This window comes from Triturus cristatus, chromosome 10 (assembly GCF_964204655.1).
Source record: "Triturus cristatus chromosome 10, aTriCri1.1, whole genome shotgun sequence".
Classification (NCBI taxonomy): domain Eukaryota; kingdom Metazoa; phylum Chordata; class Amphibia; order Caudata; family Salamandridae; genus Triturus; species Triturus cristatus.
The window spans coordinates 499,564,689-499,588,911 of record NC_140593.1 but is presented as its reverse complement, the minus strand read 5'-3'; the positions used below and the strand labels follow the sequence as shown (position 1 = coordinate 499,588,911).

General features: G+C 46.0%; 1 protein-coding gene across 3 annotated transcripts in view; it reads left to right on the top strand.

The window, feature by feature from the left end:
- DYNC2I1 (dynein 2 intermediate chain 1) overlaps positions 1 to 24,223 on the top strand; it is a 510,705-nt gene that overhangs the window by 463,823 nt on the left and 22,659 nt on the right. For all 3 annotated transcript variants that reach the window (XM_085631946.1, XM_085631948.1, XM_085631947.1), the window contains 3 exons: positions 2,126 to 2,186; positions 15,369 to 15,468; positions 22,122 to 22,253. In XM_085631946.1, coding sequence (XP_085488072.1) covers positions 2,126 to 2,186; positions 15,369 to 15,468; positions 22,122 to 22,253 — 293 coding nt within the window. The remainder of the gene's footprint in view (positions 1 to 2,125; positions 2,187 to 15,368; positions 15,469 to 22,121; positions 22,254 to 24,223) is intronic.

Here is a 24,223-nt window from a genome sequence, read left to right as displayed (position 1 = left end):
TCATTTCCTGTTCTGTGGCTTCTTAGACAAAGTAATTCCCATGCTATATACTGCTGTGTTTTTCATTTTTATGGACTCTGCCAATTGCAACTGTTGTTTATAAAGAAAACCCCAATAAATATATATTTTAAAAAATAAAATAGATTTCCTGTTAGGGCCTCTATCCCCAGAAGACTTGCCCTTCCACACAGTAGTGATGAAAGCCGTGGAGGTGCTAGACTTGCCTGTTTCCGTGGACATCAAGGCTAATGTCCTTTAGCTCCCTCAATCTCAGTGCTATTATAGACAACTTCATCACTTTTGAGGCTTTCCCAGAGGGTTCAGCTTTCAGAAATGCCAGTACACTCAGACACAGGCACAATAGCTTCAAAAACATCTGGTTTTTACAATACAGAGTCAGGGCCAGAATTAAGGGCCTTGGATCCATCCATCCAGCTACCTCCTCCTTCTTATCAGGACTGTAAGGGAAAGCTGGCTTAGTTTACTTCAGCAGCCCATCAGGAGCCTTTGGTAGGTCAGATGTCCTCCTTTCTACCTACCTGGAATGCTCCGGACTAGTGATTCAGATAATAGAAAGGGGTTATACCCTAATCTTCCTACAGGCTCCTTCTTCCATTCCTCCTCCACACTGTCCGAAGACCATCTTTCAATCTTGTATCAAGAAGTGGCAGCGCTGCTTCTGAAAAGAGTAGTGGAGTTTGTGAAAGAGCATGAGATTGGGCAAGGATATTATTCACTGTACTTTATTGTTCCCGAAAAGGATGTCGGTCTGCATCCAACCCTACGCTTCAAGGTCCTGAACCTTCACTCAGCAAGGAGAAGTTTAAGATACTGACTATAGCCCAGGTCCTGTTGGCACTGGAATCAGGGAACTGGCCGATGTCACTCACTTGCAGGATGCATACTTAACATCCCGATTAACAGTAATTTTGTGGTGCAGTACTCCTGTATGGTTTGTCATCGGCTTCTCAAGTCTTTACCAAGGTGATGGTGGTGGTTGCAGCTCATCTGAGATGCTCAGGTATTTCAATTTTCTGATACATGGAAGACTGGCTGCTGACCTGGACTTGTCAGTAAACATACCCAAATCTCATGTGGAGTCTTACCAACGTCTCCTGTTCATAGGGCTGGGTATGTACACTATCCTTCTTTGTGCCTTTCTTCTTCCTGAGAGTATCCATGACATCAAAAAGATTGTTCCATACTTATGGAAGGTGCAAGAGTTCCGGTGATGAAAGTCTTACGACTGTTAGGTCTGCTAACTTCCTCTCTGCAGTGGTTCTAACACTGGGGAGATCTGTCTGAAACCATTGTTTCCGGAAAAGTTACTGCTTGGGAATCTATTCAACAGGTAAGGAATCTGCAGAGAGAAGTAACCATCAAAGGAAAAGTTGCCAATGTCTTTGCGCCTAATTTAAGCGCTATATGGCTTCTGTGGTGCTGTCCGATGTCACTCCCGGAGTCGATACAAAGCCAGCTCTCATTTCCCAGCATCATAAAGCTTTGAAGTTTTTCATCAGTATCTTTTTCAAATGGCCTAAGGGTTTGGCATTAGAGATTATTCTTGCAGCACCGTTTTGGGAAACTTTATGCAGATTAGATAAATAGATGCCTTAGAGGAGCACATTTCAGTGGTCCAGTTTGGTGTAATTAGATTTAACCAGAGGTTGCTGGATTTAATGTGAGTCCATTTGCGAAGGTAGTGCCTCAAGTGAGTCAGGCCACTGGAAAGAAAGTGAGCAGGATGTGATATACCTAAATGGATAATTTGTCTTCTTCCAATTCAGTGATAAGCTGTAATGGGCCAACCACCCCTTATTACATTGAGGCAGGAATCAATCAAATCTGAAGGTGATGGGATGTATTGTCAACACTTGAACTACTCCATTTTTAACAAATGACTAGTTTGTTACTCACCAATGTTAGGATGCTGAGACTGAAAAGCATGACAAAGAACAAAGTTCGCTTTGTAGCTCGTGGTAATTTGTTTTTAAACTTATCAAATTGACAGCTTTCAATTTCTTAACTGTCATCTATTTTCTCCTTGAGTACTCATTAGACAGTATTTTTTTCTAGTATTGTCACTGTTCGTATTTTCCATTTTGACACATGTATTGCTTTTCAGGTTTAATTCCTGGCGGAAAAGTGAAGATGGTACATAGCACCACCATAAATTTGCTTGACAGGTAAGAGTTGCCTATACCCATCTAGCATCGTAATTTGTAGCAGTCCGGCTGTGAGACATTGATAAGCTGATCAGTTAATGTTTCAAAATGACAATTGTATACAACCAAGGGCTCAGAGGTACATGATTTTCCAACCATAGGTCGGAAAATGTATTTTGGACTGTCTCCTAGGAAATTCAAAATCTGGCCTGCTTTCAGCAGACCTTAAGCAGTGATGTTTTTTGCAGTGATGCTTTCTTAGGTCGCACTGTTACCTATTTGCAAAGATCCATGACTTTATCCACTAGCAGACTTTGGTACAGAAGAATGCCGTATGTAGTAAGTACATTATCACAGTTTAACGAAGATGTATTACAATTTGTTTACAGACAATTAGAATTTTAAATAGTTTTAAAGAGTTTCCTATTGTACAAACCACAGCCTAGGGTATCTTAGCACTGCACAGCAACTACAACATGCTTTTTGAGGCTACATGTTATACTTTTTTCATTGAAAGTCAACAGAAACAATTTTAATCACCTAGCAGAGAGAAGAGGTGTCTTAGGTGAACTGTCCAGACATATTTTTCTCATCGTGTCATGATTAAGTAGTGGTGTCCCTGCACTGCAGTACTTCCAAATATTTTCATGTTGTACACAAAATGTGAGCTCAATTGTCTCTAAACCCATTGGACCTAATTACAGAAAAGATGATAGAGTGCTGGGTGGTAATCGCAGTTAATGACCAGCTACTTTACAGAAAGGCTGACACTATGGATAGGAGTGTTCTGCTCTTGGTAAAATGACCCTTGGTGGGGGACTTCACCAGGTCAACATATACCGAAGACAGGTTTCATTTGCATAGGTGAATTATTTATGGAAATGTGGTCCACACACTTCCACTGCCAGCAGTATGATACCTTTGGGTGTTCCACTGCTATACTCTTGGGAAGCTGTGTGACATGCAACAGTGAAACATGGCCATCTGCTCTTGGTAAAATGACCCTTGGTGTGGGACTTCACCAGGTCAACATATACCGAAGACAGGTTTCATTTGCATAGGTGAATTATTCATGGAAATGTGGTCCACACACTTCCACTGCCGGCAGTATGATACCTTTGGGTGTTCCACTGCTATACTCTTGGGAAGCTGTGTGACATGCAACAGTGAAACATGGCCATATTAAGACTGGAAATTTCCAACTCTTATTTTGAGGCAGTCGCAGAGACCCTGCCGCCCTCAGTGGAGGAGCGAAAGTAGCTTCCTTCCCATGGAGACCCATCAACTCTTCTCCACGTGGTGGTAATTGACTGAGCACTCCACTGGAACGCTGGCCAGAAAAGTTGGGCAAGTTGCACTGTTCATCCATTTTTAGCCCCCACCTGAGTAGTGAGATTTCTATACGTAAGCACTTTCTGTTTGAGAATTATTTTCTAGCGCTGGATATGAGTGCCCACCTTGGTGAACTATAAATGCTCTGTAAAGACTGCCATAGTCTTTAGTTCTCATAAACTGTTGCGGATTGAAGGTATTGGAAACTAGATACATTCTTGAAAATGAATACACATTGCCCTCCATCACTGCTCCACTGGTAAAATGGTTCACTTGTGGCATATGAGCTGTTACACAAGCCACACAAACATGCTATCTAAATTCATAAATGACTTCATTCAAGAAGAATCCTCTTAAAACATCGACCTTTGAGACTCGGGTTCTCAGGATATCAATCTGACATGTTATGTAAGCAAGATTTATAAAGTGCCTGACTACCCCAATTGGGGCTTACCAGTGCTTCAGAGTTTGGCTGCAGTGAGACCTGCTTTAGAAAAGTAGTCTTAAGCTGTTTCTGAAGATGTCCTTCATCTGGGCTGTGATGTAGATGCGGCGGCAGGTGTTCCAAAGACTGAATTCCAGTAGATTAAAGAGCACCCACTTTGTCTTACTCGTTTATTCATAGGAACATGTGCAAACGTAAGATTAGTTCGCCGTAGGCGCACTAGATGGAAAATAGGGCTGGATAAGATGCCTCGGGTAGCACGGCACTGTATTTGCCAAAGCACAGTAAGCAAAGCAGACAGTCTTAAATTGAATGCATGCGCCCACCAGCAGGCTGTATCTGAAAGAAACACGTAATGATAGATTCCTTACCTTAGAATTACCCCCAGGTGTCAGACTGGATCCGAAAAGTTTTCGTCAGTGGTACCCCTGCACGTCGGAAGGTGGCGTTGTGCGGCTCCGTGTCCGTTGTTGGCGTCGTGGTCGACAAGATGACGTCTCAGCAGCTACTTAGACACCGCCCTCGCACGCTGATGTCAGTTCTTTCTTTTTCCGCGCCAGCAAGTGCAGATCTGGAGAGAACGGTACCACCAGTCACTTTTTGACTGAGATTTTCGAGCCTTTTTGTCTACGTTTTTTCGAGTCGATCGACTCCTGTTGGCGTAGGGATGCCCGGTTTCAAGCCCTGTGGGGACTGTCATCGTATGATGTCGGTGACGGACCTGCACCGCGTGTGTCTCTACTGCCTGGGGCACGACCATGACCCCAAGTCGTGCTCCGACTGCCGTGCCATGGCGCTGAAGACTTTGCGTGAGTGGTTCCAAAAGTTGATGGAAGTCTGGCAGTCGGCTCCGTGCCGTTCAAGGTCCCGGTCCCATGGGAGGTTGAGGGACCGGTCGCGGAGCCATCAACATCGATCGTCGGGATCAAAGTCTTCTCACTCGGGGTCAGGTAAGACGAAGCACAAGAAGTCGAAGAAGTACTATCGCTCTCTGACTTCCCCTCGCCCGTCATGCGACGCGGCTGAGGGCGCGGATGGTGCCACCCCCGCGGCTCCGGTGGAGCCTACGCAGTCGCCCTACCCGCCCTGCCCGGGTCCGTCGGTGACTCCAGCCCAGCTGCAGGAATTTCTGTGAGCCATGACCCGCCTCTTTGGGCCGTCGGGCCCCGCGGGCCCGACTGGGGGCCCTCGCTCTGCATTGTCGGTGGCTCCGGCCCAGGCATGGCTGTCGGCTCTGGCGTCGCAGGCCCCCCAAGGATCCAGGCCTGGATCTCAGTTGACGCCTGTTAACCTAGTGACACCTCCACTGGCGTCGACCCCACCGGCACCACTTCCGATGTCGCCCGTGCCCCTGGACGACATCGGCCCCGGTTTCACCCCAATGTGGACACGGCGCCGGAACGTCGTCGCTTGACTCCGATGCCGATGGGGCCTTTCTACCCCTATGTCCAGCCTCCTTATTTTCGGCCTGTTCATCAGCCTTCGGAGGAAGGAGAGGACTGGGAGGGGTATGAGGACCCTTTCATTGCGTAGTGTGAGTATGACCCGGACTGGGCAGAAGAATTGGGGGATACCAGTGGTCTTGACACCTCTCCTGACCTTGGCATACTATCTCCTCCTACCATGGCTAAGGAGGAGGGTGCAAGCTACGCTGTGGTGTTGCGTGGGAGGCTCTCCAACTCCCTACAGTGGCCGTCATGACTAACCTCCTGACAGAAGTGCTTCAGCTGGCGGCTACCTCTGCGGAGCCACTGCTGCCTTTTAATGATGCATTTTCTGACATTCTTTTGGGCACCTGGTCCAGGCCCAACACACGTTCCTATCCTGTGGCTAGGAACGTGGCCCGATGCCCTCGCGCAGCCCCGGGTGACCCCCCTTTTCATCTCCCAACACCCCTTCCCTGAGAGCTTGGTTGTCCAAGCCTCCATGTCCCAAAGCGCATTCCCTACCGCACCCCCAGATCTGGCACATTTGCTTCAGAGCCACAGGCCTGCGCAGCAACAGTCTCAGTGCGGAAGTGGGACCCGCCGAGGTGGGTCAGGGCGCCAGCGGACCGGTCAGTCCACCTCCACCTCGGCCACCACTGCCTCCAAACCTTCCTAGTCTGGTCTTTCAGGCCCATCAAATGCCTGTGGGCGGCAGGATTCACCATCACCACCCCCACTGGCACACCATCACTACGGACAGGTGGGTTTTACAAATAGTCCGAAGGGGCTACTCCCTCCCCTTCGAGACTACCCCTCCAGCCTGCTACCCCAGTACCACCGCATGTCGGGGGATCACTTGGTACTTCTTCAACAGGAAGTTGTGGCCCTCTTGGCCAAGGGGGCCATTGAGCGCGTTCCAGCGCCAGAAGTAGGACGTGGTTGTTACTCCCACTACTTTCTGGTGCCCAAGAAGGACAAGGGCCTGCGTCCTACCTTAGACCTCCGGAACGTCAATCGCTTCCTCCGGAAGGAGAAGTTCAAGATGCTAACTCTGGCTCTGGTCTTGTCGGCCCTCAACCCTGGAGACTAGTGGTAGCGTTGGATCTGCAGGACGCATATTTCCATATTCCCGCCCTGCCGGCCCACCGGTGTTACCTGCTGTTTACGGTAGGCCACGAGCACTTTCAGTTTACCGTGCTCCTCTTTGGCCTTACCAGCGCCCCCCGGGTGTTTACGAAGGTGATGGCGGTGGTCGCAGCTCATTTGGGTCGATCAGGGTTTTCAGTCTTCCCCCTATCTCGACGACTGGTTATTGAAGGCAGGATCGCCCCAGGCAGTCGTCTCCCACCTTCAGACTACGGCCGACCTCCTGCATTTGCTGGGGTTCTCCATTAATGTGCCGAAGTCGCACCTGGTTCCCTCTCAGAAGCTCCTCTTCATCGGAGCGGTTCTGGATACGACACTCTTTCGGGTCTATCCTCCCAAACGGCGAGTCCAGGATATTCAGGCTCTTATTCCGATCTTTCGGCCTCTAACCTGGTTTTCAGTCAGACTGACCCTGAGGCTGCTGGGCCTCATGGCCTCCTGCATCCTGCTGGTCGATCATGCCAGATGGCATATGCGAGCTCTGCAGTGGGACCTGAAGTTTCAGTGGACGCAGCATCAGGGGAACCTGTCAAGGGGAGAGTAGTGCAGGTGTTTACAGACAACACCACTGCATGTGGTACTGCAACAAACAGGGCGGCGTGGGGTCGTGGACCCTATGTCAGGAGGCTCTGCGCCTCTGGACATGGCTGGAACATCAGGGCATTTCCATGGTGGTTTCATAACCTGGCAGGTTCACTGAACGCCAGGGCGGACGAACTCAGCCGCAAGTGCATGATGGATCACGAATGGCGCAAGGTCTCTTTCAACAGTGGGGAGAGCCTTGGTTAGATCTATTCACCACTGAAAAGAACGCGCAATGTCAGCAGTTCTGCGCATTGGAATTTCCAAGGCGGCACTCGCTCAGCAACGTTTTCGTCGCGAGTGGAGTTGCGGTCTGTTGTACGCCTTTCCGCCTATACCACTTCTGCCCAGAGTGCTGAAGAAGATCAGGCGCGACTGGGCCCAAGTCATTCCTGTGGCTTCGGACTGGGCTCGAAGAGTTTGGTATTCTGAGTTACTCAGTATGACCATCGATCCCCCGATCCAACTGCGTCTTCGGCAGGATCTTCTGTCGCAGCAGCAGGGGACAGTCCTCCACCTGAACCTGTCCAATCTCCACCTCCTTGCGTGGAGATTGAGCGGCGGCAGTTGATTCCTTTCGACTTGCCTCCTAAAGTTTGTGATGTCATTCTGCCAGCCAGGCTACCCTCCACTAAGTTGGTATACACCTGCAGGTGGAACAAATTTGTGGCATGGTGCACAGCAAAGGCTGTGGATCCCCTTTCTACCCCTCTTTCAGAGGTTCTATTGTTCCTTCTTTCTCTGGCCCAGCAGGGCTCTGCTGTGGGCACTATCAAGGGTTACCTTTCTGCTATTTCTGCCTGTCTCAGGCTACCTGATCAGCCCTCTCTTTTCAAGTCCCCTGTTGTACATAGGTTCCTCAAAGGCATTACTCACCTTTTCCCTCCTATTCCTTTTGTGATGCCACAGTGGGACTTGAATTTGGTTCATATTTGATGTGAGCTCCCTTTGAGCCTCTTCACAACTGTCCTCTACGTCTATTGACCTTGAAGACTGCTTTCCTGGTTGCCATCACCTCCTCTAGGAGAGTGAGTGAGCTCCAGGCTCTTTCTTGTAAACCTCCTTTTCTGTCTGGCCATCTGGACAAGGTTGTGCACAGAACCCGTCCATCCTTTTTGCCAAAAGTTGTCACTGCTTTTCACATCGGGCAAACCATCACTTTGCCCACCTTCTTTCCGGAAGAGAGGCTCCACCGTCTGGACCCAGAATGTGCGCTCTCGTTCTACTTGAACCGCACACAACAGTTCCGGGTGGATGACCAGCTCTTAGTTGGCTACGTTGGCGCCAAGAAAGGTCGGGCCGTACACAAGCGGACTATCTCTCGATGGGCTGGCTTGTATATTAAAGCCTGTTATTCTCTGGCTAAGAAGGAGCCTCCTGTCAGAGGCAATATTTGCGATCCGCCTGGGGTTGAGTCGATGTTTAACATCACCGAATAAGATTCCAGGCCGGGGGGATGGGATGTTTCTTCTCAATTCACACCACTGTAGCGCTCGGGGGGAGGAAGGAAATAGTAAGGAACAACATGTAAAGGTACTCAATATGTTTACGATTGATTGTAATGCCATGCACTATTTTATGCCAAAGTATACAGTAATATGTACCAATTATTGAAAATGTTAATAAAAATGTTTTATAAAAAAAAGAAGGAGCCTCCGGTGGGGCTGCGCGCCCATTCCACCAGGACGACGGCAGCTACTACAGCATTGGGACGTGGTGTCCCCCTGCAAGACATCTGTCAGGCAGATACGTGGGCCTCGCTTCCCACTTTTACTAAGCACTATTGCCTGGACAGCCAAGTCTGGAGAGACAGCTTCTTTGGCCGTTCTGTTCTCCGTGACTTCCTGGTGTGATCTTTCGCAGACCCACCACCGGGGTTGGTATTGCTTGGGTATCTATTCTAAGGTAAGAAATCTATCACTATGTGTTTCTTTCAGATGAACAAGTTACTTACCTTCAGTAACGATATATCTGTAAGAAACATTAGTAGTGATAGATTCCTTACCACCCCACCCATCCTCCCAGTTCTGAGAACTGATTTCTAGGGTTAAGGTCATCCCTTTCAGGGCCCTAGTTTCAAGGCACCAGTGGTCAGTATGTTGCATAGCTCTGCGTTCCTGGTGCGGAAAGTCGTGTTCAGAACTGACGTCAGCGCGCGAGGGCGGTGTCTAAGTAGCTGCCGCGACGTCATCTCGGTGACCACGACGTCAACGACGGATGCGGAGCCGCACAACGCCACCATCCGACGCGCAGGGGTACTGCTGATGAAAACTTTCCGGATCCAGTCTGACGCCTGGGGGTAATTCTAAGGTAAGGAATCTATCACTACTAATGTTTCTTACAGATATATCATTACCGAAGGTAAGTAACTTGTTCTTTGTGCACACCTTGTGAGAAATTGGGTTGTTAGTTGATGAAACCATACTCAAGCAATAGCCACAATCCCTGTCAAGGTGAACACAAACAAAATCACTAAATTAACCTTTGCTTGACCCTCTGGTAGCTTGGCACCAAAGCAGTCTGGCTTAACTTGGAGGCAATGTGTAAAGTATGTATTCAGCACTTAAGCAGTAATAAAGTGAAAACACAGCAGAAGAAAAACCCCACACCAACTTAGAAAATAATGTTAAACATTTTTTTGACTCCAAAATGACAAAAATCCAATCAATAAATCCAGAGTTATGATTTTTTAAAGTGCTAAGTGAGAAACAGCACATAAAAGATCAAAGTCCCAACCATGGATATCTAGTCGCATAAGACAGGGGCAAAGTCGAACGTTATAGCTAAAGCCTAACCAACGAAGCCTGCCTATAGCAGCAGACAGACACTTTGAGATTAAGACCTTACCTCATTAATCTCGCCAAGAGTCACGGTTGCTTCTACAACGTCATTTCTGTGAAGCGTCATGAGACACCGTACACCCTACTATGTTAACATATATTATGAAGGACAATGTGCTCTTTTCCGAAGATACTCTGCGATGCGTCCTGACTCACTGTACATATTACTGTGTAAATTTATCTTACGCGTGACAATGATGTAAAGCTCTCTGATACCCTCGGGTCTAGCTAGCACTATGTAAAACTGTTAAATAAATAAATATTGCCAACTACGATGGAGTGCGGTTTCGGATACATGAAGTAGATTGACCCAGTCTCTATTTATCTTCGGACTTAGAAGAATTTTTCTAGAAAAATGTCTGAGAAGGCAAAGTTCAGTGAGGCAAGGCAGCCGGCGTTGTCCAAGGAGGAAGCATTGTTATTGGGGAGCCGATGGATGAAGTCCCAGGTAATATTTCTACTTTTTTGGAAGTCGAAAATCTCCAGTGAGACAAAGTTGCGGGCTGTAGCTGTCAAGGGCTTCAGGTGGCCGAATTCCCCTTCTGAGAAAAGCTGCTGAACAGGATTTGATGCTGCGGAGAAGAGTATAGTGGGAGCTGCCGCAAACTCAGGCCGAACGGCAATGCACCTTGGGCTGATCGGCAAGCAGGTAAGTCCCGGTCTACTCTTGGTTCTCAGAACACTTTTTGGCAGAATTTTCCATGCCCCAAGTTTCGGATTTGGGCACCTTTAGCACCACATCCAAGGGTCCAGGAGTAGAGAGGCACCACTTGGGGGGCGAGAACTCACTTAGGTTGGATCCAGGTGGGCTTCAAGATGGTTGGAGCCTTTTCGGTCCAAGAGGCTCTGATCAGGAGGCCAACCAACTAGACCTTGATGTCACTCTGGAAGACCTGGGTTCAAGCAGAAAAGCAGGTCTCAAGCAGGAGGGCAGTCATCTTGGTGCAGCAGGGAGTCCTCTGAGCTACACAGCAGGTCAGAGACAGCAGGGCAGTCCTCTGAGAGTCCTTCCGCAGGTCCAGGAGTGACTGGAAGAGTTGCTCTAAGGGTCCTATTTTTATACTTGATGCCAGCTTTGAAATGGAAGAAACGTCTAGAGTTACCTACCCAAACATAAGTGTCTGGCATTTCCTGCCTCCCTGCCGAGGTCTCAGTCTTTCTTCAGTCGCAATAGGCTAGTGTGAAGTCCTTTGTGTGTGAGCTGGGGCAGTGTTTTTGAAGGTCAAATAGGACTATGTGCAGCTCTGTTTGTCTCTCCTTTCATCCTGCTTTAGATGGCCCACCCTCCTAACACCCAGTCCCTCTATTGTGCGGCTGTCTGGGAGGAATACACAAAGGCCAGCTGCCACCTACACCTAGTCAAAAGACCCAGGAAACAGGCTGCAGGCACCAAACAGTTGGGACAAAAAAAATGCCAACTTTCTAAAAGTGGAATTTTCTGAATTGTGACTTATAATCCAAGTTTACCATCAAATAGGACTTTCAATTCCATACACACCAAACATGATATTTCTACCTTTTCCCAAACAAAAGTTATAACGTATTAAATGCCATAAGGTAAGCCAATGTTATCTAATGGGAGAGATCAGCCCCACAGTAGTGAAACATGAATTTAGGAGTTTTTCACTACCCCAGGACATGCAAAACTTAAAAGTACATGTCCCTCATTTTTAATACAATGCTCCCTGCCCTGTGGGATGTTTAGGGCCTACCTGATAGGTAACTTATTTGTAATAAAAAGGCCTGGCAAAGGGTTTAGTTTGCCAAGTCGAATTGGTAGCTTAAAACAGCAAACAGGCTGCACATGGAAGGCCTGACACATGTTTAAAAGGCTGCTTAAGGTGGGTGGTGCAATAAGTGCTGCAGGTCCACTAGTAGCATTTAATTTACCACCCTGGGTATATGGTGTACCACTTTACTAGGGACTTATAAATAAATATACGAATCATGTGTAAGACGATTTTAGAATGTTTTAGGGAGTGAGCACAAACACTTTAGCACTTGTTAGCAATAGAACCCACTTGGAGTTTAAGTCATGCAGGTATACAGATCAAGCCTCAATAGTCAACATTTTTACCTTGCTCATATAGTCCGTATGCAGAGGTGGCTTGGCTGTCCTTGGTGCTGAACGAGGAGCAGCAAGAGCTGTCAAAAACACATTTGTGGCACTCAGTCACTTGCAGGTTGAGTTCAGGGGAGCCCTTTGGAGGTTAAGCTTGGAGGGGCCCAGGACCATGGATCACCAGGCAGAACAGCTCTACCTAGCTCGGGCGTCTCGGGTTCAGGGAGTGTACCTATCTATTTGTGCTGCTGAGTGGGAGCTGCAGGGACTGACTTTACCAGGCATGCCAACACAGACAGGTTTGTGATGCAAGTACTCGACAACTTCACCACAGAACTTGATGGTCATTGAGGCAGGATGTGTCCGTCCTCTTGAAGTTGAGTAAAGCAGTCAGTAGTCAGCCAGACCACCAACAAACCTTGGCCACGACAAATGTAGCGATGATGCAAATCTTCTTACAGAAGTCCTAGGAATACTGTAGAGGGGTGAGACTCGGTGAGGGTCAGGACTATGCATCCCTGAAGGAATCTGACTGGTTACTTTTGGGCTGGTCCTTGACTTAGCCCGGCAGACAGTTCTTCTTTTGGTCTTGAAAGTGTGGTTTGTGCCTGCCGACTATAGGGTACTAATAACTGTAGTCATAGGGAGCCCGGGTGAAGTCTTTCGGTTGCAGAGGAGTTCACCTTCCTTTTGGAACTGGTCTCTGGTCCGTGACGAGTCATAGTCCAGCGGGTGTAAGGTGGGGGGCTGCCACAGGTGCAGAGCTTTGCGCCTTATCTTTGTGGAGTCCTGCCTTGTGTAGTCATGTGTCTCTTCTTTGTCCTTCTTCAGAGCAGATCTGGAGTTCTGGGGCCAGGGGTGCCCCTTAAATCATGGATTTAGGGGGTGTTTAGCGGTGTGAAGGTTGGTAGCCAGTGGGCTACTGATCCTGCGGCTAATCCGACACCCCTGAGGTGACCACTTACGAAGGGACTATGTCACTGAACTACCCAGAACCCACTATTTTTGGGACTTTTCAAGTTGGCACTAGCCATCTTTGGCTAAATGAACGAAAGGAAATTAATTACGTGGGTGGATCCCCCACTTTCGGTGCATGCATCGGCTCGGTCATGTGGAGCAATCTCAGATAGCAGGGACATGTCAGTTCTCTAAATTCCTGGAAAAGGAGTGCTATATATGGTTGCCACAAATCCCTGTAGGAGTCCCCCTGCGTTGTTGGTGTGAGTTTCCCCAGTCCCAGTATATGCCAAATGCAGTGGAGCCATCCTAGATGTGTCAGCAGCCTCTCCGTCCCCCAGTGCGCCATAGTCGTCTGGTGTGGCACCTAAAGTGCCAATCTAATGTGACGTCCCAGGCGTGACGTGTGTGGATGTCTAAGTGTGTTGGGAAGTCCCAGAATGTATAGGCCAGAAAACTGGGTATTTGAGTTTGAAAATGTGTATCAATGTCTATCTAAATCTCGTCCCAGAAGTGAGTCAGCTTGGGACAATCCCACAGGATATCAAAAAGGGGGCCAGGGGCGGCACAGCACTGCCAGCAGTCAGCATTGTGGGCCGGATAGCCTCTGTGCAGCCAAGTAGGGGTCAGATACCAGTAGGTTACGTGGCAGTCTTAATGCTTAAAATATTGCGTGCTGAATGTCGCGCTCTGTAATATATATCCTGCCACTCTTTATGGGTTAACTGTCAACCCAAATCCACCTCCCAGTGAAGTTGTGCCGGGGACTTCAGCCCAGGTATAGTAGGTAGTAGCATAATGTACAAGTCAGTGATGAGGGGTTTATCCGTTTGTTTGGTGAGAAGCCATTTTTCGAACCTTGTCAAGTGTCTCTGTGCTGCTATCCTGACCGAGGGCTGCGCAATCCATGTCTGATTTGAAGATAATGTGCCTCTCGCTTTCAGGTATTGCAAGGTCTTCTCGGAGTCTACCAAAAGGTATGGGGCCCTCCTCGTCAAAACAATGCCCAATAGACTGACATCTAGCCTCCTTCAGATCCTGGAACACCACCCGATCAAGCCCTGTTGTAAAATCCGGGTTCCCTACTACAGGGGCTAGGGGGGAGGTGAACAAGGAGAGATTCCTACTTATCACCTGTCTATCCCATACCGTCAGGATCAAGCCAGTTATCGGGGACAGATAGAGGCCCGCCAGCCTGTGGGCACGAGGCAAAACTGGATCCTCCTTAGCGGGTTCCTGGCTACTGCCCGGTCGATAAATAACCAGGGCTTCTCTGACTGCTCTGGACCACTCGACCAGGTAGCAAAGCTGAGTTACATGATAGTAATGGAGTAAGATCGGGATACCTAGGCCCCCTAGGAGGACACCAGCTGAACTCTTGTTTCATACGAGGGCATCCGTCGGCCCAAACAAAGCGCTGTATTAGCCCTTGTAAGGATGATATCATCCCAGGTGGAGGTTGTAGAGTCTGGAAGAGGAAAAGAATCATAGGAAGAACCGTCTTTTTTAGAGCCGCCACACAACCCAGCAAAGACAGAGGATAAGGTTTCCATCGAGCCAAATCGGCCTTCCCCCACCGAAGAAGGCCCTGGTAATTAAGAGTTTTAACCTCCTCCAATGCCAGTGCCTGCTGGATACCCATGTAGGAAACCAGCCGCCCATTGTAGCGAGTGTCTCTGGGACAGGTAAGCCACTGTCTCGGGCTGAACAGAGATTTTAAGGGCCTGTGAGTTATAGAAGTTTATTCGAAAGCCTGAGGGCCTCTCCAAACTCCCTCATCTCCACTAAAAAGATCGGTAGTGTGTCACAGAGATTATCTGATGCCGCAATAACTTAAGTTTATAAGCTATTGACATGCTCCTCCCCACCGAAGCGTACACCGGTGATAGCCGGGTGATCCCTCACCCTTTGTGCGAATAGTTCCTTTTCATATTTTTAAACCTTTATCCTGGTCAAATATTGTTTTTAGATTGCAGCAGATGTTGGCTTTCTACAGAGGTGTATGTTTGTTTCAGCCTAAAATTCCAAAATCCAGTCACAAAAGACACAGTACATTTTTGGTTAAAGTTTGACGTAAACCTAAATTGGATATTTTGTTAGTATTTCACTGTTGTCTTCCATACTAACTAATCTTTAAGCTTTCCTCAACTTCTGTTGCTTTATACCAATTGGATGGGATTGTATAATGTGCTGGAAGACTTGTTCGGTGTAAAAGACTCAGTACCTGCCATCTAACTGTCATATTCTGTGTTTTTGTAGAACCCTCACTTGAGGACACCACATACCAATGCTGAGAGATGCAGACTATTTACCTGCTAATGCATTTCATGAGTGTGCGTGTTGCCTATGTTACTTCAAAGGTTTAATAGGTGCTGTATTATAAGATTGCACATGTTTTTTCTTTATCTGCAGTTTTTTCTCCAAAGATATAACTTACCAAGGGATTCCACAAACATTGAATATTAAGATTCTGCCTTCGGATTCCAATCATTTCATCATCGGAACGGATATTGTGAGTTGATTTGCATTCTTTTCTGAGATCTGATAGTAAAATATATACGTCTGGTAGTCTGTGAAGAGAAGTGCAAAATCTAATTCTTCATGATCTAATTTTTTATCTTGTGAAAGACAACAAAGATATATATATATATATATGGATATTAGATCATGAAGAATTAGATTTTGCACTTCTCTTCACAGACTACCAGATTTGATGTAATAGCCCAGTCAAATTGCAATGAACCGAGCAAACTCACATACTGTTCTGAACCTTCAGTTATCAGGGTACTTCCTATATAGGTATCCTTTGTAATTGCACCCCTAATTTTCTGTTTGTCTTGCATTAGTCTAAAAGCCACAACATTTTTGTATTGCTTATAAATGATAGTCATCGTAGGTCCAGAAGGGATGTATCTATTTCCAAATTTTTCAGATAACCGTGGCAATTGTAAATGAGTATTACTTGCACATATATATGTAAGCATATTATGTGAATATGCTGAAAAATTGTGGAATCGATTCCACCCATCTGGACCAACCCGGGACATGTCTTGTTTACAGAGAAATGGTGTGTCCTAAGCCATGTCCAGTATATGCAGATGTGCTATTTCCTTTCTATTCCAGTCTCCAAAGAGAAAAACCCCATAAAAAGACCCTGTCTTTCTCACAGTAGCAAGTCTTTTTGACTTCTACAAGTTCGGCTTTGGCACGCAGTCACTAGGTGCACTTATCTCATTGCAAATAGCACATTTAAATCTTCTGGGAGTGATAAACATTATGGTACAATTCAGATTTTTCCAACTGTCGTAGGAAAATCTGAATATTGTTAAAGAGGCTGACTTGGGTGTTCTACACCTCACTTTCCTTTGAAAACAGATTTAGGACACATAACACTCCCTTTCCTTTGTCTCTAGTCTACTAATTGAACCATTACTGTGCCACATTGATATAGCCTGTACCCTCACTTTTGTGTCTTCTTTATAGTACCCAATTCAAGGTCTTCTCTCAACTTTGAATTTCATCTATGAACTCACTGAGAACATTTCACAATTCGACCTCTTAATCTTGTCCTTGTTCTGCGTCTAGAAGCTGCTGCGTAGTGTGCAAAATCACAATATGTGCCATTCTGGTGCACGCCACCTATGATGGTCCCGTTCAAAGTAGAGGATGCATCAGGTAGTGTCAGGTAGTGTTCTGGAGCTCTGAAAACATGATCTCACAAGCCTCAAACATTACATTGTTTTTTTAGAATGAATGTTGTACAGTATTACCTCTTGGGAACTAATCATGCCTTTTTTGTAAAAAGGCATCTAAAATCTCTTCACGAGAATTGAATTAAATTGCATTCTCTGGTGCATTTGTGGCAGCATATTCATAGTTGTCAAGGGATATTCTGTCAATGTGATACCTTTTTCCTGGGAAACATATTTTAGACCCTCTGGTCCAATTGCTTCATCTGGCTTACCCATCTCCAAAATTGTATGCCCCTCCCCCATGTTTTTGCTTAATTGATTTGTTACCTTCAGTCTTAGAGTTTCTTCTTCCTCCATCAAGGAGGCGCCAGCTAGACAATTTGCCTTGTGTAAAGAAGGTGCCCAAACTGATGCCACATTTTTGCTCTTCTCGACTTCATGCGTTTTACAAATATGGATGCTGAAACTGTTTAAATATTGACCCATGTTAGGGTTAGCTTAAGTAGCACAGAAAGTAAGTTTTCTTGCCATCACAATGGTTTCCATTGCCTGTAAATCCTTTCACAGCTTCCATATGAAACTGGCGATTAGACAGTTACCTTGGGGAACACATAACAAGATTGTGGTGGGAGAGAAACAAATTACCTTGTGAGGATATGTCCACGTCTAAAACTGTATCTCTCAAATTTGTATAGTTTTCACCAATCCTTCGTCTTTCTCCCATCTCTCCTGTGTCCGAAAAGAACAGTGTTAGAGAGCCTCTCATGTCCTTTCTACCAGTGGTCCTCAGCAGAGCTTCATGAACTCTATGCCCATCTTAGCTTGCTATAATCATCTAAGCCTTCTAGAGAATGGGTACAAATTGAGCTTTATAGAAAAAAGAAGACACTTACTGAGGGTTTGGGGGTGTCTGTCTGTCTGGATACAATTAAACATCTGTAATTGTCTGTCTGGAACCAATTAAAAATTCGTACTTTGATTTATCCAAAATCCTGTTAAGGAGATTTTGCCATTTTAAATTGTGTATTCCTTCCTGGAAGAGGCAGTGCATGACTGGAGATAATGCATTCCTTAGGTTTTTAGTTTTAACTCTAAATATACTGCGATATATATTTTTGTTTCACCTAATGTTAACACATCCTTGCTGGAACACTCTCTCTCACAGGAGAAAGGAAGTGCTGCTCCCCGAGTATGTAGTCATGTGCATTTCATGCTTATACCTAAAACGCCATCGCCCACTATTTTACTGATAGGAATGCCTGAGCCAAGGAGATATTTTTGACAATACTAAGACTCTTATTAATATAAATTTACTGTGGCTGAGATTAGAAAGCTGGCATATCCTCGTGGTCACACTGGGCAACTTGGAAACTAGTATTGTCATCATAACTGCACCCTGCGGGATTAGTCTGGTCCCTGAAAATTCAAAACCATCCTGAGCATAATCCTAACCTTTTGTCAGCCCAGTCTGGTACTATGAATAGACACTGCCACAATACACATCCTGCACTTAAAGAAGCCCTGGCCTACTTGATCTGGCATCCAACAGGCTGGCAAATTAACAGTAATTGAACATGGCCTATTTGAGTAGCGTCCAGTGTTCTCTACTGCATGCACAGTGTTCTTATGAGCCAAGTTGCATGTGTGATTGGGGCTGTCATGGATCCTGAAGTATTGGACTATTTCATGAGTTACGTATGAGATCTTATATGATTTTATCTAACTCTTTTCTGGAAATATGTTGTAGAGTGCTGTTTTAGCCCCTGTCTGTTTCTAAAGTTTTAGGAATTTGGGTGGCAAAATCCACCAGCAAAGTGCAATGTGTCTTGCCAAACCTGGAATTCCTTTAAAATATTTCATACTTTTTTCATGAATTTCAGTTTAGAAATCCCGTTTCCACTTTTGATGTCTACGTTAACTACTAAAGGAAATTAGGCTGGAAAAATCTGTAATTTCTTGTGGGTAGATTGTCCAGAACCCTCTCAGGAGAGAAATCACTCCCTATGCCCACTTCACTTGTGTGCAAGGAGCGGTTTGTGGAAGGGGTTGACTTTCACCTTTTTGAAACTTCAATAGTCCTCACTGGGAAATTAGTTGCTGTTATTGCCTGCAGCAGAGGGCTTACAATGAGTGCTGACTCAACGAGTTGTTAACTTATCGGGTAAGAGGTATATTTATTTTTTGTTTCTTAATGGGGCAGACCCCACGCTTACCCTTTCTCTTCTTGCATTGTACACTCTCCAACCACATCCTTTGTGGGGTCTCCGCCTCTTGTTACCTTTTGTGATGGATACCTCTAACTGCACATTTTCCACCTGTTGAATATCTTCAGACAGATTACTTTTCCAAAACCCACTTGTGCCAGTAGGGGGTGCTGGCTCCATCTCAGTGTCTGAAACGACATCAGGGTTACATCTCTGAAGCCTTATACAACCCACCCCAGGTATCGGTATGGACGCTGACACCAGTGCTGCCTATTCAGCCAGCTGCATCAAAGTTTAAATCCATCTTGATGAAGTCCAGGAGGGAGGTCCACAGGATAGTGGAGTAGGACAGAGGCAGTCAAGAACTCCAATAATACACCTACTTGCACTATCACTATTGGTAAATGATGGAAGAGATTTTTGGCCCTCATTCAGGCCAAGTATAAATGCTAGAGATGGTACCTCATGTTATGGGCGACAGCAGTGGAGAGGCTATCTCCTTCTCCTTCTTCTGATACAGCAGACTATCTAGCTCTGCAGATTGCACGTGGTCTGGACACATCCCTCGAAACCGAAAATAGGTCTCATTTATAGCCAGCCTCCCAGGAGGTGGCCTCTTTTCACTCTATCATCTGATAGGCAGCTGACATGCCTTTACCAACTGTGTGGTCTAAAGAAAACATTCTTACAGCAGTCCTCCAGCCATCTGCAACTTCATTGGAGCCTCTGCTGTCCTAAAATGAGGCACTCAAGGAGTCTATAAAGGCTCTTTAAAGGAAGTCCACTACAGCCCCAATTCAAATTTGATGTCATACTATCAGCCCGTTGTCTCTCCACAATGTCTGCTCTGGGAGGTGGAACAGATTGGTTGCTTAGTGTGCAGAGCAGAATGTAGACCATTTGAAGCGTCATCTTTCTGAATTCCAACTCAGTCCGTGGCTCAATAGGACTCTGCAGTTGGTTCCTTCAAAGGATACCCTGTCCTTTCCTCTTTATATTAGCCACCATTAGGAGAGTAGTACACCCAAGGAGCACTACAAACCTTAGAGCCACTTTTTTCAGTGGATGTCGAGCTTCCTGTCCTCCCGTTCCCAGACTGTCAATCTGGGCCCTTTTCGGTCGAAGGCAGTGGAACTGACCAAGGGAGTTCCCCAGGGCTCATGTTTGAGCCCATCTCTGTTTAACATCTATATTGCTCCCTTGGCCAACCTTCTCAGATCCTGCGGCTTTACACCCATTTCATATGCTGATGACACCCAGCTCCACCTCTAATTTAACAGATCTAATATGTTGATTCAGTCCACATTCTCTGCGGGTATGACAGCCATTGCAAATTGGATGACAAGCAATTTTCTCCAACTCAACACAGGTAGGACGGAGATCATGCTCTTCGGAGATGCACCATTGCTGTGGAATCCACACTGGTGGCCGGTTGGCCTCCCCCCCCCCCCCCCCCCCCCCCCCCGGCCCTAAGGCCTTTGTTAAAAACGTGGGCATTCGCCTTGACCGTGCCCTGTCCGTGAAGGAACACGCTGCTCACACTGCCGGATCATGTTTTTATGTGCTGGGCATGTTACGACGAGTTTTCCCTCTCCTCCCGGATTCCACTCGTAAAACCCTCACTCAGACTATGGTTATGAGCCGGCTAGACTACTGCAACGCTGTTCTGTTCTCAGTTAATGAGTCCGCGCTCAGCAGATTGCAGGTGGTCCAGAATACAGCAGCTTGCCTTGTCTTCAACACCTCCACTCGCTCCCAATCCGTGCGTTAAATTCAAAGTTTGCTGCATCGTCCACAAGGCGTTGCATAACAAAGGTCGTCTCTTCGAAATTTAAGCCTTACGTCCCTTCTAAGACCCTCAGGTCAGGAAACAAATAGCTTCTCTCAGTCCCCCGGGTCAGGAAAACAAGGCTAAGTGGGAAATCTTTTTCCTACCTTGCCCCCTTCTATCGGAACCAGCTCTCTATTTACCTGAGACAATGCCCTGACTATCTGCGCTTCAGGAAACTTCTCAAGACCGCTCTATTTTAATTAATGCCGTCAGCCTGTCTAGCAGCACAGTCCTAAAGCACAGAGATACCCCTTCGGGGGTGATTCAGGTGCTATATAAAACCTACAAATAAAATAAATAAATACATTGTTTAGGTGTCTGGCAATCCACGTGTTCTGCTGTAGCCCAGCTTAGGGATTGTTAGATAATATGTTCTACTGTCTGGTTGCATTTCATGTAATGAGCTGGCGTTTAAATATTCAGCTTTAGGATTGGAACTTGATTAGCTCTGATTCTTCTAAATCATTACTTTAGGTGCAGGCACTTGTCCCTCACGGTATCCCTTATTTGGAACTGACCGTGGTTGGTGCTGTGTCCAGTTGGATTCCTCCCCTTCTCCCCTTTATAGTCAAAGTGTGGAGACTGCACAACCACCCTCAGCCTGGGGCTACCCTTCCACCATGTTTTGCATCCAGAGAATTCCCATCTTTATTCCCTCACTTAAGTGGATGGGGAGAAAACACATATTCCACATTCTTATTCAGCCATGGAAGTCTCCCGTGTCAAAGTTTGAGTATCCTGGAAAACCATGGAAATTTATTTTTCCAACTCTTCATCTATATATGCAACTGTGTACACATATCTGATAGGGTGACCTAGAAGAGGAGCTGTGTACCAGAGTTGGCTCCGATTACATCCTGCGTAGTTTCCAGCATTCTGTAGCTGGAACTCAGTTTCTAAAATACTTCTTGTAACCCTTCTGTCATCAGACCATTAGAACATGTAATGGAATATTCTTCGTCCGACCCCAGCAATTTAACAGTGACACTTCCACCTTTTACCTCTATGCCCCACCCCATCATATGTGATGACTTCATATTTATCTAAGCACTATGTAATAGCACGAAGGCAGTGGTCCTCCATACTACTGCTTAACATCAGTCTCGCCATCATTCACACATAAGAAATACAATTGTGTAGCATAGAACTTACATTTTGCCATATTTATTCAAATGGCATTACTTCTTGCATGTCATACATAATACAAGCACATTGTCATAGTTTTGAAGGGAAGTCCAAGTGGGCTGTTTATCAATTACTTAATTTTCCAACCAAATATAGGGATTTTTCCATTGATTAGACATTACAGAGGCTACTAAGAAAGTTGAAATAGGTACGTTCTCAGTTTGAAGTTGTCAATTTCCATGTTTTTTCATTCATCTTAGGCATTAAGTTAGAAGAATGTTTTCATCCATCTTAATTGATTATATTTTTACAGGGTCTAGTATTTCATGGCACTCGACATGGTAGCAGAGTGCCTCCGAAGCTCTATAGACCTCATCAAAGGGGAACCAGACCAAGTAAAGTTACTGCTGTTGATTTCTCTCCATTTGGAGAACCTATATTTTTGGTAAGAAATATGTTTCTGTTCAATTGATGTTTTGTGTACATGTTAAAATGTAGTTTGAATTGTAAAGAAATTGTTTTAATATTTTTATTGCTATTAGTCAAGTGCTGACCTTTTAAGTCTGTCAATGGCGTAAGACTATCAGACACACAGCTGTGTAAGCAGTCATAGGTGAAAGTTGATGAGGTCAATGACTAAAGAGGTATGATTGTTCATCAGCTGTTTGGTTTTAAATGTATTATACGAAACTGGTTCTCTCTTGGAAGGACTTGCTTCCGGTTTTCTCCTTATAAGCACAACCCTGGCCATGTGTCCAAATATGGATGTATATACTCAACCAATGTAAGTGACTGACTATCACCAATCAGAGATCAGGGCTGCACTGTTTTTGGAGGCCACCCCTGCAGCCATATAAGAAAGGACATTAACTGAGGTACCTTTAAAAAGGTTCCTTGGAAGTGACGCCTTTCAGTTTGGCCCTTTTGATGCCTGAAATGGCCATATCCCCCGTGCCCAGTGGCCTTGCATACCTGTTTGGCACTTCCAACTTGTGACTTATTCAATGAATAACACAGATTAACACCAGTCGGACCCTAAGGCAGACTCTATTTCCAGAATCAGTAGAATAATCTTGAAGTGATTATAGCTTTGCTTTTCTCCACCTTTCTAACCACCTCTACTGAGTTATGTGCTCATCCCACTGCCCCCAAGTTAAACACTTAAGGCACACTGGTCAAGTTGGCACAGTCTCCATCATGAGGAAATGTTGGTAATCTGCCTTTCATTTCCCGGCCCTTCTCTGAAAGTAGATGTAATGTTAGGTAAGAAATTGAGAAATTATATTGTATTATGACCCACTGTATAAATAGCAGCGGATGGACACTTCTTATTGCAGATTTCTCACCTGTAGAATATCCCTCTTCCACCAGAACGGATCGTGTGAATTTTTCAGCAGTTCTTCTGCACTGTGATAGGTGTTTTGGTATGCAGATCTGAAACAACTCCATTCCATATAAGCACTACCGCTGCATGCTGACTTCAGCTCCTTTCTGCACTGTCAGATGCATAGCTTGATCTCTAATCAATATTTGAGTTTTCTTCTACATTTCCAAATAGTTTTTCAAATAGTGTGTTTGAGAATATGTCCCCTCCAAAGACTATAGGTTTTAAGCTGCGCTGAGACAGTTACAAGCAGATGTCAGATATGGACCCTCAAAAGGTGTTTCTTTGGTTCCAGGGCTCCGGTCACTGTGTCAAGCTGTGTGACTAATGGACCATTATGCACCTGAGGGGGATACAGGACTGGGAGTTGAAGCTTTACATTGCAGAGCATATGAAAACGTGGACATCACACAGGTCCTGTTGCCGATCCAAGTTGAGGACCCACTCCCTGTCCTAGTCATGAGGACGTTTCGGAGACTGGTCTACTTCCTGCTCAAAATCTTCGGGTGAACCAAAGTAAGAGTCCAGCTGCAAACATAAGAAAGGCAAGTGGTACCCAGCACCATCTAGCCACTCCGGTTGCTAAGAGAAGACACAGTGCATCAAGAACTGAGCTGTACTCCTTCAAGATAACCAGCCACAGAGTGATATCCCAGCTGATCCAGATGCCCTGAGTTCACTGGGTTATTTTCTATCTCCACAGATGGAGACCATGCTGCGAATATTCAGAGGGCTTCCGACTCCCTCTGATGTGCCTTTGGGTCCCATTGAGCTACAGGGGTCTCCAGGTTACCACCAATGGGGTTCTCCCCTAACACAGTCTGCCCCCTTAGGAGCCTTTCTGGGCACACACTGACTCTGCTATAAGCTTCCACTCTGACTTTCAACACTTCTACTGCAACTCCACTCTCAACAGTGGCTCCACTACATTTTTTACTCTGATCCTATACCAGAACAGCAAGTATTGCAAGAAACTGATGAAGTTGGGGAGAGGGTAGGCTTACATATCCCTCAATATACTGATAATGCCT